Below are 14587 nucleotides of genomic sequence, written 5' to 3'. Positions count from 1 at the left end.
GGGAGAAAAAAAATGGGGGCTGGTGCAAGGAGCGCGAGATGCTGGAAACAGCTCTTTGAGAAGCAGAGGAGAAGTATAAGAAAAGCAGGTTTCCTGCCATGAGTTGGTATATTTATGACTGGAAAGTTTTGGGTTGAAAAGGTCATGAGCAGGCGGCTGAGGGAGAAGCAGAGGCAGTAGCTGTAAAAGCCTCTTTTCCAGCTCGCACTCTGCTCTGCAGTGGGGACAGGAGGGTCCCATGGGTGTCCAGTGGCTCCTTGTGATAGGAGAGGGACGGTGAGCACTGGAGGGGCGAAGGACAGCTGGGATATGCATGGGAAGGTGGGATGGAGTGGGATTTGCACCCGTGGGGGTGTACTCGCCATGGGGAGCCCATGCTGTGCCTGCCTCCTCTCCTTGTGTGGGGATGGAGTTTCCAGCCCTGCCTTGGACACCATGTGAAAATGAGACGTGCACATCTGGAAGCGGAGTGCATGCACATAGCTCTGCCAGTTTGTTTATTCCTGCAAATTCTCCCTAATTAGGCACTGTGGGGAAGTTTGCAGCAATGGAAATAGCCTCTTTGCGAGGGGTTCAATCTTCTGGCTCACCCTTACCTCCCCTTTTTGTCCCTGAAAATATGCATGGGGTGGAAACTGGGGGGAGGTCTTTCATACCTTGAGGTCCAGGCACTGCACTTTCTTCTGGAGTCAGATGCACCCTCAGCCGCACGGGAAGGCTTTGCAATGGAAATGTGCTGTGCCATGTCTGTGTTAAACTCATTAGAGGACAAGCAAGGTTTCTGAAGCCTCTTGGTGCTGTTAAAACATCTGTGCTGTCACACAAAGCTGCTTTTTGTGCCTGTTTGATCTTAATATTAAAATGCAGTAATTAATAATGAACAATTTTAAAAATAATGAAAGTAATTAAGTCTGTTTTCTGCTTGGATCCTAAACTGCACCTCCCAGTTTCTTAGGAAAGTCTGACCTGAAATTAAATTAAAAGAATGAGGGCATGAGACTGAGTTTGTTTTAAGTGCGTGAGGTTCAGGCAGATGCGGTTCCTGATCCTCTTTCCATTTCCTTCCCCTGCAAGTATCCCTGACGTTTAACCAACACCAGGGAGTTGTGCTTCCCTTCCTTTCCCTTCCCAGGCACGGGGGCTGCCAGCCGGCTCCTCCGGTGCAGCGCTCACCTCCTGGGTGTGCACTTGGCTGGGGCTGGGGCAATGCTCCTGGCCTGGGCTTGGGACAGCATTTCCCTTTCCAGGCTCTCGGCATGCACAATAGCCGGAATCACCGTCTCAGCGTGGAACGCTTCAAGCTGGGCTCCAGCACCAGCATGAGGTTGGTGGGGCCCGTGGTGAGCTCGTCCTCTGCATACAGATCACTGGGTAATGGGGCAAATTGCCTGTTGGAGTTGAGGAGGGTTGGGGTGCATAGGAAGGGGATTTGTGGGGTGCAAAGCTGTGCCCTCCCAGCCCAGCCATGTGCTGCTGGGTCCAAGCATGGTGGATGCTAACCTGCAGCATCCTCCCTGCAGGCAGTGGGACTGGGTGCCTGGTTTGGATCCCCCCTTAGCACTGGTGTGAACCCAGGGCAACTTCATCTCGGTCCCCACGGAGGCAGGGAAGGTGTTGGGGACCACGAAGAGTTTGCACACGTGGTGGGCAGGAAAGGCTCGGCTCTGTTTTCGGATTAGCAGGATGAGAGGATGGATGTTGGCCCTCTGCTTGACCTGCTCAGTGTAACCACATGCGATGGATTCCCTTGTCGTGCTTGAGAACAACTCTGCACTCTGACATAATGGAGTTAAACCTACGATGAAGTTATGCATTGGTCCCCTCCTGGAGGTGGAGGAGAAGATGCTGAAGGGACCTTGTGTCTGTGGTTGTTCCTTCACCTGCCCAGGTCTGATGGGGTCTCTCAGCTCCAGGGTTGTCCCAGGACACCGGGTTTGCTGTTTTCCCTGTTTGTGCAGTGAATATGTGAGAGGCTGCAGGCTCAGGAACCATCTCCTTCCCCATGTCACATCGTATTTCCTACAAGCAGCCGTGCCCCACCTCGAAACCTGTTTGGCTTTTTGCCCTTTTGATTTCACAGCAGTCCCTTTATATCTCCCATCACTAACTGTTAAAATCTTCTCATTTCCAGCTCATGTCGACCTGTTCATGCCATAACCATGTCTGGGTTTGGATTGGGCTTTTTCTTTTGTTCCCTTAGTAACAATGATCTTTGCCTGCAGCAGCTCTCCCCTGTAGTGCATCTACATGTGATGCTTCCAGCAGTCCCATCCCCTTTCCGCCTTCATTTCTGGTTGCTTTTCCTGATGCTGGGCTGCCAGGATGACTCAAGATGGAGCACTAGTGGTTTCTGCTTTGCTGCTGGAAGTATCTCATTTACTGTTTTAGGAGTGCACTTGCTTTAACTGCATGGTGTTGGTGGCTTGCTGTCACACTGGGACCCACCAGTGCTGTGAGGTCCTTCACACTGATGCGTTCTTCATGAGCAAAGACTTTATTAAAAGCCCTTTAGGAACTGACCTCCCATCATTCTTCCAGATTTCATCCTATTTCTGTTATCCAGGTTTCAAAGTTATCTGACCCTTTCTGTGCAGTATCCTGGCTCTGTGTTTGGAGCAGGGGCTGCGTAGCTCAGTGGCACTAAGGGATGAGATCTGGCCATGTTTCCTTTACCAAGAAATTCAGTTGATTATCCAGAAATCTCAAAGCAGCAAAGCTATTTTGAATTTTTTAAGCTTTTCCCATGCTCTTAGTTTCCTTGCAAAGGAAAGGAAGTGTGACTAGCGCTGAAGTGCGGCCGTCCTCACTGCGTTTCCTTTGGAATCAGGAAGAGCCTAAAGTCTTGGGAAAGAGCCTTTTTTTGTGACAATTCCTGTGTAATCAGCAGGTCTGGATTCATCTACATGAGAGCGCAGGTGGAGGTGATGGGAACTGTGTCTCTGCTTTTGCTTCCAGAGTCCCCCCAGCCAGTAACGCTGGCACTTCCCAAGGAGCTGGGGGCTGGATTCAGCACTGCTTACCACCACAACCAGCTCTGTCTACTTGCCATGTCTGTTACACGCCTCAGTTTCCCCAGCTGTAATGTGAAGATCATTGAACTTGGATTTGAAAGCAGAACTTTTTTGGAGGGCAGAATCACAAGAAGTCATAAGGTGCAGGGAGCAGAGGAACAGTAGGGAAGGTAATTCCAATGCCTTATTTTTGGGGGCTTAGAAAGAAGAGCTGTCACCCACCATTCCTTTGCCTTCAAAATCTGCCTGGTGTGGGTTATGATACATCTGTTTCTCCCTGTTAGCCTGCATCGGTGCTGCCTGTCTGGCCACAGCTGTGTGTATGGTGCTGGCAGTGGTGCTCGTGCTTTGGCTTGTGGTGATGGTGTGGCGATGTTGGACCACTGCGGATGTTGGGGGTTGGCGTCGCATGGTGCAAGAGCCTCCACACTGCACCTACCCAGAAAGGATGTTTCGTCTGTGATCAACAGCAAGAAAAGATATTTGAACTCTCAACAGAAACATTGGGTGGTTGTTAATAATGTTTAGCTGTTCCTACCTACTACTTTTAGTCAGTAAGCCTCAAAGCATTTTATGGAAGAGGCCAGAATCAATCAAGAGTTTTGTTTTCTTCTTAAAATAGGAAGAGGAAAGGGAAGATGCTGTGGATGAATTACTTGCTTTTGTGTATGACACATTTAAGATTCAAGTAGCCACAGTGACTCATGCCACCCTGTCTCACAAAGCTGACGCTCATGACTGTGGCAGATCATGAGAGCGATAACTACTGCATGGGTTCAGAAAACCCTGACTTGTGGGAGGAAAAAAATCTGCCTGAAAAACTGCATTCTTAGTAGCTTGCAAGGAAACTGTATAGTCTTGTTTAAAATGCATGTGGAAAGGAAAGTCCCTTTTCTTCCTTAGCCTGTCTTGATAAGGGATCTTCTAACGCTGATACCTACCATCTCCTTGGGCTTTTTTCTTCTCTTATGTTATTTTCCTCCTTGAGGTGACTTCCTAGGTCTGCTCTGCATCGTGGTCCCCCCGTGTCTGTGTCAGGGCAGAGGCAGTGACCTCTGGAGGAGGTTGTGCTGTGATATGGAGAAGCCGTCAAGGTACATCACTGCCTGGAGGGCAGGAGAGCCCAGGGATGAGGTCCCCAGGGGACAAGAGTCAAGGTTTCTTGCATCTGCCAGCTGCCATGGCATTAAGTTAGTTTATCTTGGTGTCCATGACTAAATCATCAGCAGATTTTACAGACTGCCTTTTCAGGGGCAGGAAATCACTTCTAGGCCAACAAAACAACTTCGCAGGAAGCTTATTGCTCATCTGAGGAACAGTGATGGTGAAGGAAAAAGGCTGAGCAGCCAGTGCCCTTGGTGGCCTGGGTTAGTAAGGAAACAAGAAATATTTCCATTACATTATCATGTAATACAGCAAGGAAAGTAGTTTATTTAAATCTCTCCTGCCAGTGGTTTGCAGAACAGGGACTGGGGCTCAGACAGCAGCTGCTGTGTAAAGTATCCCGAAGGTCTCAGCTGACCAGGAGCTCTAGGTGAGTACCCTGATTACAATAAAACCAGTTAGTGAGACTCTTGGGTTTTGCTAGCAAGGGGAGCAGCAAGCACCAGAAGAGATGTGATCTGCTGTCTTTCTTTTGAAAAGCGAGTTCTCTCTCTTTACTACAATAAAATCGAACATCCAATGACAAACACTTGTGAAATATTGGGAGAGAGGAGCAGGAAAGCCAGATAAGTGAATAAGGGACCAAAGAAAACACCTGACATGAGGGACAGAAGGAGCAGAACCTGATTAGTTTATCAAAGGGAATGTAGGTGACATGATCACTGTGGGAGATCTTTCATCAGGAGAAGGTTCAGGGTCCTTAATCTCCTTGATCTATGAGACAACAGCAGAGCAGGGCCTCTGCAGAAACTGCATTTGGATGAGCAGCAAGACACACACTTGTGCTACTCTGGTGGGGAGCCCCAGAAACAAATCCCAGTGGAGGTGGTGATTCTCCATCCCTCTGGGATGGGTGTTCAGCTTCCCAGCGTTGCCTGCCTTGCTAGGAGAACTGTTTAGCTGAACACAAGCTTTCAGGTTTAGGATGCAGGTAGGATACCAGATGAAATAGATTTAGCTGGTATGTGTAGACTGGACAAGTGAATAATTTTTTTGGTCTCTTTTGCTTAGGAAATGCAGAGTGACCCAGCAAATTGGGACTAAAGAAAACTGCCTCAAACTCTTCTGCTGAAGAGCTTTGAGTTTCTTCAGCAGTTTCATGAGACCAGAGGACACGATCATAACACATTCTGCTCACTGTCCATCAAACAATAGGGGCTTTTCTAGTGGTTTACTTCTTATTGCCTCCTGTTGACCTCAGACTCCCCATCACAGTGCCACACTGATCCACCCCTGTGTGACCTAGTTCAAGGAGTGCCATCAGGCTCCGAGCAGCAGGTCTGGCATGAATCTCATGGGGTTTGCAAGGGGGGGAGACTCTGAACATCAAAAAATACGCTTGGCTCTTCCTCAGATTGACCCTATTCTGCTTTTAAAAGTTTTTCTACAGTATTGATTTTTAGTTTGTCTTCCTTTTAGTTCATTTTCTCCCCTTTAAACTCATTCTACAGGCTTGCAATGACAGTGTACAGGGGAGATAAGGATGCTTAACAGCCTTCCTAAAGCTACTCCTGGTTCTGCTCCTCCAGCAAGGGAGTCAGGGTCAGTTTTAACAAGGTAGCTTGCTTTCTTGCTGTGTATCTGAGGTTAATACTTGCCAGCCATTTGTACCTCTTTGAAACGGATCCCGGATGCAACCTGCCTGTGAGCAATGGAGAAGAGAAAAAGAAAGCCACTTTCTTTGGAAAATTAATTCTGCTGGTGCAGGTCAGCACATGATGCTGTGTCTGTCACCACCGCTCCCTGCAGAGCATGTGCGGATGTGGATGTGACACCCTGGCACGATAGCCACAGGTCCACAGTGGCTCCTGTTCTTCCCTAAGGCATGGGGAACAGGTAATGGTGTTCAGGCAGCAAGGCCTGGCAAGGGGACACGGGGAGACACGGATGGTGTATTGCACACCAATACAATACATCACTTTGGAGGCAATACATCACTTCTGCCATTGCCCAGAGATGCAACACTGGTGCCTCTCTGCACTGCTGTGGTATGTTGGTTTCTGATGCCTTTAGAAGTGCAAGAAATGAAAGCTGAACTCTGCTGCCTGTGAAAGGGGGAGGAAAACCACTGTACCTGCCTTAAAATACCACACTTCTAGTTTAAAAGTGCATTCTCAAGACTATTTAAGCTGTTCTCATGTTTTAAAGTAATGCCTTTCCTTGGATTAAAACCTCAAGTTATTAACAGGATTGAAAACCGGGACCTTCTCGAGTCTGGGAAATTGGTTTTGTGTTCTGGTTCACATCACTCTTGGGGAGTCTGTGGTGTTTGCAGACCTTGGAAGTGTAAAATTAAGTGTGTGACATAAGTGATGAGGCATGCACTTTCTGCAGTAACTACTACTGTTTTGCATAATTTTTCTTTATGGTTCACCCAAAGTGGACTAAAACCCCAGCCCATTAATTCTTCTTTTCCTGTTGATGTGCCTGGACACATTTCAGAGATATCATCGCTTTTAAATGATGCCACTAAAACACAGGGTGGGGAGGATAAAAAGAGGGTCAAGAGGGCGGGAGCTGAATCAACATGGGAAGGGAGAAACATCAGATCCCGAGCAGAGAGATGCACAAACCGAGAGGGTGTGAGCGGCGGAGGGAAGGTGGCCGTGTCATGGAAGGGGCTGGTGTTGATGCCTGGAGCTCAGGCTGGAGTGGAGCGAGCTGTGGCACCATGGGGCTCACACAGATGTGCCCAGCTGCGCGCTCAGCTTCGGGGTGGGTTTTGTAGCCTCTTCTGCTGCTTCGGTGGTGGCTTCCAGAGCTGGCTGCAGAAGTGGCTTGGATTTGGTGGCGCGATGGTTTAGCGCTGCTAGCTAATGCTCTGGTTTGATTTTGAGAAATCATGACAACAGAGGAGGGGGGCCGAGTTGCTCCTTTCCAAACAAGGGCAGCTTGAAAAGCGAACGGGTTATGGGTGCTCGAGAACATCAGGCGTGCAGCCCCCCCCCCCGGTTAGGCGGGTACCATCCCTTTCGTGGGGCATCCTCGGGGGCTGACCCAAGGCTTGTTCCTCTTTAATTCTGCACCCCACCAGGCACCGGGATCCGCAGAGGGGCCGGCGCCGCAGAAAGGGGGGAGTTGTGACGGGCGTGGGGAGCAGCCAGTGCGCGGCGAGGGGCCGGGCCGGGCCGGGCCGGGCTGGGCTGGGCTGGGCCGGGCCGGGCGGCATGGCAGCGTGCCCGCCGGCGCGGGGGGCGGCCGCAGCCGCTCGCCCTCCGCCATTCATTCGGCCGCAGGCGGCGGCGGCGGCGGCTGCGCGCACCCGCCGAGCCGGGGGGCAGCGCCCCGCTCCCCGCCATGGCCGACCCGGCCGTCAACGCGCACCTCGAGGGCATCATCTCCGACTTCGAAGGTGGGTGGCCCCGGGGATGGATGCGCGGGGAGGTTAAGTTTGATTTGGGGATAAAGCGGGAGAAGTTGCCGCCGGGCACCGCGCCGGGCTGCGCTCAGTCCGCCGGGACCAGCTGCTTTTCCCCCCCGCCGCTGCTGCCGGTCCCGGTGCCCGGGGGGGTCCGGCTGGAAGGAGAGAGGGGGCCCGGGGCCGCTGTTGTCGGTGCCGTCACCGGGCTACAGTGCCTTTTGTTCCGAGTGGCTGTACCCGGGTGTTATCTGCTAAGGCAGGATCTTACGGGATGTTTTTTCCTTTCCTGCCTTTCCCAAGTTGGTTTATGCAGATTTTTAGCTGTAAGCACAAGCCTGACAAGACTAAAAGTCTGTGGAACCTCAGGCACTGGCCTTCTGTTGACTCCCAGATTTTGGATGCAAACACAGCCCCGGAGTAGCTGGGAGGCAGATAACGAACCCAAGTTTCCAATATGTCCATAGCGGGAGCTGCCCGCCCTCGAAAGCTTCGCAGTTGTCCCGTGGCAGAGCTCCAGTTGCCCGACAGCGTTGCCCCTTCTTGGAGCGTGGACGGGGACGCCTTCTCCCTGGGTGCCTGGGGCTCTTGCCCTGTTTGCTGGCTTTTTCAGGCAAGAAAATAAGCTCATGGAGAAGCGTGCTGCTGCCAGATGGGTATGGGAGTGAGAGACAGGCAGAAGCGGGGGGGGAGGCTGTGTCTGAAGCAGGCGTTGAGAGATCGGCTCGGGGGAGCTCATCTTCCTGAGCAGAGTTCTGGAAGAGCGGCTCCATCCCTGCGCACTCACATCCTGGCAGCGACCCAAAGCGAGCTTCGTGCAGCGGTTTCTAGAAAAAAAAAAACCCAACCAAGAAGTAGTGGAGCTCTGGGGGCCGTGATGGGAGCTTATCCAGGGGCTGCGTGGGGATGGTGGATGGCTACGGGCTGGGATAGCTTCACCGCCTCCTGGCGAAGCCAGCCTTTCCTTTGGGAAGGAGCACCGTGGTGTTTTTCCTCTGGGTAGCTGAGGAAGCCGAGAGCACAAGGGTTCCTCTTCCAGGTCAGGCAGGAAACGGGTGGCAGAGCTGGGGCCCCTGCAGCCCTTGTTGGAAGGTTTAGCCACTTTCCTGTCCTCTTTATTCCAGCCCTTGGGCTTTCTTCAGCTAAAGTTGGGAGTGGAGGGCTTAGCAGGAGGGTGAAGAAAGTCACGTCCCTTAGGAAGATTGGGACTAACAAGTGTCCCAAGGGACACAGCGACCCGAATACACCATCAGTTTGGCACTAGGGGTTCAACGGCGCCTTTGTAACTGTCCTGTGGGCACTTGAGAGCTTCCCCACCACAGGGCTCCCCAGTGCTGATGTAATTACAGCCTTTCCTCTCCCTGCTCCAATTGCATTTAAATCTCAGAAGAATGAGTAATTCCCTACTTGGATATGATAAAGGCTTTGCTGTGAGCCCCGGGGCTGCTTGTTGGGGCTGTGTGTGCTCCTCGTTGGCACCGAGCTGCTCTGCAGTGCCATTTTTGTCAGTCCATGGAGCACTTTGTAGTTCCTGCCTGTGCGGAGGGAGAGGATGGGGAAAGCTCTCTGCATCTGCAGCCAAAAGGTCTGGCCTTGCCCTTGGGCAGGGATCCGGGCTACTGTTTCACAATTTAATTAGTTTGCTGGGTTGCAGAGCAGCTTCCCAAGATCAAGGCAATTAATTTCTAGCCTGTAAGGCAGGAGATGCAGTGTTCGTGTCTGCTGGGTGGGTGTCTCAGCCCCAGGCAGCCCGTGGCCAAGCAGGAAAGATGAGCCAAAAATACCATGGAGCAGAAACACCAGATCACCCAGCAGGCAGAGCCCTCTTTGTTCTTGCCGCTCACACGCTGCCTGCTCTCCCGAAACACCCTGGTTGTTCCTGCCTGCTTTCCTCACAGCATTCACGCCTGGCATGGGACCCGCAGTTTTCTTGTCCTTGCAGGGAGTTGCAGGCTCAGATGTGGGCTGCTGGTGTGGGAGCTGCCGGCCCCCATGAGCCCAAGGAGGATGCTCTTTGGGAGGGGGAAAGGAGTACAAGATACACAATTCCAGTTTAGTTTCCAAATCAACGCAACATGTGAGAGTGAAACACAGCACAGCAAAGTGCATTCTTCCTTGTGCCTGGTGATGGATGTGGTCACTCCAGGCAACAGAACGTGTGTCTACCTCGCACCATAGAGCAGGTCCTGCAGGGAGGGCACTAATCCTGCTGTTTGACTGGCAAAAGCTTTCTCATCTCTAATGGGAGAGAGTATTGTTGGGTCTGTGGTCTGCCAGGATTTACAGAGCATAATAGTTCTGCCCCATGGCTATTGATTTTGGCAGGGTTCGGAAGCATGGCTGGCTCAGCCATGGTTGCGGCAGCGTTTCCCAAGCTCACCTCTGCCTTGGAAGGGACTGTGGGTCGCTCAGCTCTCCAGAGTCTCAGACATGGATCCCTGAGCCGCAGGGAAGGGAACCTGTAGCAGTAAATGGGATGCTTGTGCAGTGTGTTAACTTTGTGTAAACACCAAACTGTCCTGACCCTGTTCATGTTGTGTGATGCTGGAGTGGCGGTGACTGCAGAGAAGGGTTGGATGTTCCTGTTCACAGCTTTGGTTGGCTGTGATGATGCCTAAAGATACCTCCAAAACATGGTACTCGTCTTCCTGCCAAGGATTTAAAACACAGCACACTCATGGTCTACTGTCTGGTAGTAAGACAGAAGAGATATGCTCCAGCCCCTGATCCCGGTGCGATGTGGCTGCTGCTGAGCTGACTCCCAGGGGTAACCGAGGTGCATTTTTGCTGGCAGTCGCTGCTGGTGAGTTGGCAGCGGTGATGCTGAGCACTCCTTACCTTTGCCAATGCTGTCAGTCAACACTAGATTCATTTCCTCGTAATGTTGAAAATACAAAATGTCACGGCGGGTGCAAGCTGCGAGTGCTTCTAAATGCTGAGTGGGGCTGTGGGTGTGTGGACTGTGCCAAGGGGTTCAGTGTGATGGCCAGAGCCTTGGTGGGGAGGGGGACAGGCAGAAACTATGAGACAGCCTTTGCTTAGTTTTACTTTTCTTCTTCCCCACTCTTGGATGCTTTCCCTACAGACATTACTTCTTGCACTGCCTGATGCAGGCTATTTCTAGTATTTCAGCCACAGACTTTTTCTCAATGAGGTCCTGACTCTTCCTAAGTTCTGTCCTGGTTTTAAGGGTCATTGAAGACAAAGAAACATCAGCCAGGTTGTTTTCAGGAGGGGGCTGTATTAGAAATAGCCTTTTCTCTGTGCATGAGTCTCATGGGCTTGTCCTTAAAAATCTGCTTGAACAAATGCCAGGGATGTCTGTGGGACACGTGGCTGCAGTGCATCCCCTGTGTGGCTCGGGGCTGCTGTGCCTGCTGCCATGGGGAGCAGCTGCTGCCGCCTGCTAATATTAGCAGGAATGTGCCAGAGGGATGGTTGCGATGTTATGTGGGTGATGCGGCTTGAATTCAATGTGGTGAAAAACCCCAGAGAGGAGACGTGCTCCATGTTTGTGTAAGCATCTCACTGAATAAGGATTCAGGGTCTCTCCTGGGAGCCCTGCCGCAGGGTCTGCAGGATGGGTGCTCGCCAGGGCTTTACATCCATGGGAGGGGGCTGGGAATCTGAGTCCCACTTGTGCAGAGGTTCAGCGCCTGGAAAAGGAAATGCAAAAAGATCTTTCAGGTGATATCTCAGATCATCTCAACCCTCAGAGTGAAGCAAAGCTCCTGAATATCAATTGTTGGTTATACTGCAACTGGTCTCTTCTGGTATTCTTCATCACCAGCCCAGCATGGGCTACTGCCACTTTCCCAGCTGAACGATGTAGAATGCTGCTCTGAGACAGCAAGTCACCTCTGGTATCCTGAGTGACGAGCTTTGTAGGTGCTTCAGAGAGTTTTCTGTCTGTGTCCGCTCTTCCTGTCTAAGTTCCTGAATCTGAGACAAAAGGATGGGGGTTTTCTGCCAAATCAGTGTGTGGAGGGAGAGGCAGGAGCCAGGGGAAGGTGCCTGTGGGAAGGCAGGACTTGTGTCTTTTCCTGTAGGAGTTGTATCTTCCCCCATAGAACTGGCCTTCAGCAGAGTGGAAAAGTCATATCTGCCTGGTTACACTAGCAGGGACCTGCCGATGTGGATTGTTGTTTGGTTTGGGTTTTTTTTCCCTATGTATATTTAGTTCCTTGGGAATAACAAGGTTGTGAGGGGGTGGGAAAGGGAAGAACAGGACGTGGATCTCTCCATCCATGTGAGCTGGGCTCTGGGAATAGCCTCTGGCCCCGGTTAGGATGTAGGCTCATCCAAAGGTCATTGTTTATAGTCATCTTATGCAAGGAGGGCTGGGCTGCATGTCCTTGGGGATGGGCAACCACTCACTGCAGCATGGAGCAGAATGTCCTTGGCTCTGTGTCAGCATGGAGGGTTTCCAGTGTTGGCTGGTACAGGTGAGCTCTTGCTGTCCCCTGGAGATCAGTCTTGGGCAAAGTGAGCACAGTGCTGTGCTGGTCATAAAGAAACCTTTCAAAAGTGGTTGGGTGGGAAGGGACAGAGAGAGGATGGGGCTTTATACTGTGGCCTGTGCAAGTGTACTGCTGGTGCCTGGTGGTAGGTCAAGGTTTGGAGCGTGTACTCCATGCTGCCTCTTCCAAGTACTCACCAGTCTCTGAGATCTTGGTAGCGTCTTTCTCTTAGTAAGAAGCTCACCTAAAATATAGTAATTTTCCTGCTTTACTCTTTGCTGCTTGGTGGTTTGTGGCAGTAAAGCGAGTAGGAAGCACCTCTAGAACATGTTGGGTCATGCCTAATGGATTCAAGTGACCGTGTCTACATCACTTGGCCGATACATGCCAGCAAACCTGCTGCTGAGAGTCCTGGCACCTCCGGGTGACCTGTGGCCTCCCTGTCTGGGTGCTGGGTTAGCTTCTGTTCTGCAGCCCTTCCTTGCAGGGAGCTGCTCAGCCCGTTTTCCCAGGAGTCGGGACCCAGACAGCAGCCGCAAAAGCCTGGACTGGGACTTGTCATAAATCCAAAGACAATAATGGAGACTGCAGAGCCCATAATCACTCCAGATATTCATGTTTCTGACTCTGATATTTGATCTTTAAGGCAATGTCTTTCTGCAGGACCATTACGCAGGCTCTTTCCCTCTCCCAGCCTTCCTCCCTCCTTTCTCCTGCTGCAGTGTGCTCTGACACTTTCTTAGTCTTTAGAGGCAGGACATGGATGCAACAAGCCAAGTGACCCTAAATCCTGGTTAAGCTTATTTGAAGCCTGTAAAATGAGTCGATGGGTCTGAGTCCAGTTCCCAATGGGGTTGTGCCTGTTTGGTGGGGTTCAGGATCCATCAGGGGAACTGTTTGTGAGACAGGGGTGGGCTGTCATGCCCTTCAACACGGGGCTACGGTTGTGTCCTGGCCACTTTTCATTTCATACCTGCAGGGATCATTTGGTCCTGGCACCCCTCTGCTTTACTCGTGGAGGCATCAGCAGTTTGCACCCATCTGCTGTGCTGGTGCTAGAAAGAACCTCTTCCCTCCCTTCCCTTCTGCACAAATGGTGCTGGTGAGGAGTAACCCTTGGGCAATGAAGGAGTTTATTGTCACCTTCAACTTAGGCAGAAAAGTTGTCCCGAGATTAATGAGAGCTCTTATCTCCTGTTGGCTCTGACTCAGGCTTTTATGGTGATTGCTTTTGTGAGCTTGCTGGACAGAGCTCAGCACTTGGGTCTCCTGGGGACACTTTCAGCGTGGTGACTCAGGTGCAGGGTCTGTCCAAGCTGGCTCTTGGCTGGTTTGCATGCCAAAAGGTGCCACACCATGGGTGTCAGGGCAGTCTGTCCCCCTGCACCTTCCCAGCGCTGCAGCAGATGCCCTGTTGCTGGCACCCAAGTTAGGACCAGTTGGGATAGGGTGCCAACATGTTGTCTGGGTGTAGGCACCACCAATGTCAGATGGCTTCCCGTGAATTGCAGGGCAGGGGACACCATGACCACATTGCTTTGTGCCACTATCCTCCCAGCAATAGAGGTAATGGTTTGAGTAAACATCACAACATTGTACAGCCCCTTGCTCCTGGTGAGTTTGGTGCTATCCAGCTTGTCCCAGCCCTGGGAGTTGTGGCAGGGGTTAATGGTGAGGGCATCAGCACACAGCATCACGCTGGCACTGGTGTGCTGGACTGGTCTGGGAGGGAAGGAGGATGCTGAAGAGTGGGGTTGGGAGTTAGTCTTTCTTTCATCTGGTTGTTGAAAGTGCAAACATGGGGAAATGTGAAAAGAATGGATTGTTTTATCATTATTTTTTAAAGCATGTTTAGCTTACCAGGGAGGAGAAAGGGGGAGGGTTCTGCTCTCCGCCAGCCTTCAGGACACCACTGGCATTGCGGTGCTGGGATGTCCCCTTCAACAGAGGCACCAGAGCTGGCAGCAGTGGCACCAGCAGTCACCGGGCCTGAATGGCTCCTGGGTCCCTTCTTTAGCCAATTTTGCTAATTTACCTTTTTCTGTAGCTATTTAAGCAGCATGTTGCAACATCACCTGTCAGAGTGTCTCCTCAAGCTCAGACTCAATGATTTAATCACCCACTCCCCAGGCTGGTCACCCACCTGAGTCACTCCCCATGTTCCCTGCCTGGGTGTTGGGAGCCATGGGAATGGTGTCTGAGTGCTTCCTACACCCAGTATAGGGCAGTCTGGGGTCTGCAAGACCATCTGTAACACACTTTTGCCTTCTGGGTAATTTTAAGGTGTTTTAGAAATATTAGTGAACCAAACCAAATCTGCAGTCCCCTGGGAGGCGCAGAGAAGATTTATTCTTCTCCTTCCTCCTCCCCATATGAAAGGAAACTGGAGCACAGGCAGGAGGCAAAAGCTGCAGAGAGCCTGTGGCAGAGCCGGTAATGCAATCTGCTGGGCTAGAGACCCTGTATTTTATGTAATTTTCTGTGCAAGTATGAAATGAGTAGAAGGGATGTAAAATATACTGCTCTGATCTGCAAGCATTTTGCTGAGGGTTAATGGTTATATAAACCAAAGTGTAATGGAGAATCAAAGCTAA

At 51.4% G+C, this 14587-nt stretch overlaps 1 protein-coding gene across 4 annotated transcripts in view; it reads left to right on the top strand.

The window, feature by feature from the left end:
• The window catches only part of SEPTIN9 (septin 9), a 138293-nt gene that overhangs the window by 59497 nt on the left and 64209 nt on the right, over positions 1 to 14587 (top strand). The window contains exon 1 of one of the 4 annotated variants that reach the window (XM_030506185.1): positions 7296 to 7527. The exons of the other annotated variants lie outside the window; for them this stretch is intronic. Coding sequence (XP_030362045.1) covers positions 7473 to 7527 — 55 coding nt within the window. The 5' untranslated portion in view covers positions 7296 to 7472. Of the gene's footprint in view, positions 1 to 7295; positions 7528 to 14587 lie in introns of those variants that run through there. 4 annotated transcript variants of the gene reach the window in all.

Source organism: Strigops habroptila, chromosome 14, assembly GCF_004027225.2.
Source record: "Strigops habroptila isolate Jane chromosome 14, bStrHab1.2.pri, whole genome shotgun sequence".
Taxonomy (NCBI): Eukaryota; Metazoa; Chordata; class Aves; order Psittaciformes; family Psittacidae; genus Strigops; species Strigops habroptila.
Note: the sequence above shows the minus strand (reverse complement) of the source record. Positions and strands in the feature narration are given on the sequence as shown.